The sequence below is a fragment of the Limulus polyphemus genome, unplaced genomic scaffold (assembly GCF_000517525.1).
Source record: "Limulus polyphemus unplaced genomic scaffold, Limulus_polyphemus-2.1.2 Scaffold4275, whole genome shotgun sequence".
Taxonomy (NCBI): Eukaryota; Metazoa; Arthropoda; class Merostomata; order Xiphosura; family Limulidae; genus Limulus; species Limulus polyphemus.
The window spans coordinates 43,833-45,663 of NW_013669885.1; the positions used below are offsets into that span (position 1 = coordinate 43,833).

The 1,831-nt window shown below is 32.1% G+C and overlaps 1 protein-coding gene across 1 annotated transcript in view; it reads right to left on the minus strand.

The window, feature by feature from the left end:
- LOC106470893 (GRAM domain-containing protein 1B-like) overlaps nt 1–1,831 on the minus strand; it is a 38,254-nt gene that overhangs the window by 22,821 nt on the left and 13,602 nt on the right. Inside the window, exons 6-7 of the mRNA XM_022399533.1 lie at nt 1,224–1,421; nt 157–310 (exon numbers count right to left, since the gene is read on the minus strand). Coding sequence (XP_022255241.1) covers nt 157–310; nt 1,224–1,421 — 352 coding nt within the window. The remainder of the gene's footprint in view (nt 1–156; nt 311–1,223; nt 1,422–1,831) is intronic.

The window sequence follows — 1,831 nt, forward strand, 5'->3', positions numbered from 1 at the left end:
TATATATATATATATATAACACAAATACATACATATATATTTAGACAATATAGTTTACATTATCATTATTATAGTTAGGAATAGAAGTTATCAATACAATTTTAGGCATTCGTCAGATTAGATATTCTACTTTTATCATTGCTAGTTACTTCTTACGTATATTATCATCTTGGTCAGATTCTGTCGAGTCGCTGACGTCTTTAGGGTATGCAAGTGTTCGACGCTTGGTTGAAACTCCCCTCTGTGGTATTTTATTTTTTACTCGAGTTTTCAACAACTTGTTTGCGTCACGGGACTCTTCTACAGTAAGCTGTAATGTGAAACGTTAAAAGTTCAAGAAAATTAAATTTTCGTTATATGGTTGCCATCATAAAATAAAACCTGAAAGAGAAAAAAAAGGAATTTGTTTTAAAGTGATATTTGCTAAATTGAACACACGAATTACACCATTATTTACGTCACTTTTAGATAAATGAAGATACATTTTCATAAAGCTTTTAACGTATAGTTTATTATATACAATGGTGTAGGAAGGAGTTGCAAAGTGGAGGTGTTTGGCTAGACATGCAGGTTTTACAATGAAAGACTGAAAAAATAAAGAGCTGCTAAAAGGAACTCCCGTGCTACCAAAAGTAGCTCAATCTAGGGGGGCATGCCCCCAGAAAATTAATATGATAAAGTGTACAGTTACTTTTTAATTCAAATATGTCAAAATGGGGGTGCTATAGCACCCCCGGTTCCGACGTGTCTGATATACATCATATAAATACGGTTCATTTAAAGGTAACTAATTTAACAATACAAATTTCACAGTTTTAACTATATAGTTGTTAACTATGAAGTTCATGATTAAGATTGTCATAAAAACCGAAGGCGTTAACATGCTAGAATGAAACTGAAATGTAAACTTCTTGGCAATTACTAAATAATGTAAATTGTGCAACGTTATTTTATCCATGTTTTAAGTTTAATGCGTATGGTTAAAAAAATAGTACTAACACGATAAATTTCAAATACAATGGATGGGGGACCGAAATGTTCAATATTTATAATTAAAATATATTTACTAATGGTACTTATATATAAAATGATAAATTTAAACTGTCTGAAAATATTAAAAGCAAATAATTAAGCCACTTTTGAAATTACAGTTACGTGAAGATAAATCAGAGTTAAAGAGGACCGAGCTATACAAAACACTGTTTATCTATCAGAACACTTACATTGACCGATTCTTCCTCATCCACTGGTTTTACTGGCGTATCTCTTAGATAATTCATGTTCTCATTAGAATATCTCCATTCACTAGTTTGAAAAGTATTTTCTGAAACAGAGTTGCCGTCACCATTTTCGCCTGTTAAACCAATCTGTTGCCCATCGTATTGGTGAATCCAATCCCAGAGTTCTTGGAAGGACATTGGCTATAGGAAAATACAGAAGTTGCTTGAGATTTGTTTAGGATGGGGGGGGGGTAAAACAAAATTATATAGAGGGATAAAGTTAAAAATTTCTCTGAAGCCTTTAGAAGTTACATCTATTTTTATACGTAAATTTTGCTACAAAAGTTCTGCTTGATGGTCATAATCTTTTATTTAACTAACATGATCAAATCCTATTTAAATCTGTATAAGTACCCTCCCTCCCGTTGAATATACAAGACAGTCCATCCAAGGAAACACAATGATTAAACATAGGTTTATTAGCAGTATCGCATTTGTACAATATGACAAAATTTCGCCGTGAATTTGAAACAGAAGATTGTACAAACACACACACACACACACACACACACACTAACTATAGACCATAGATACTAATAAGACGGTAACGG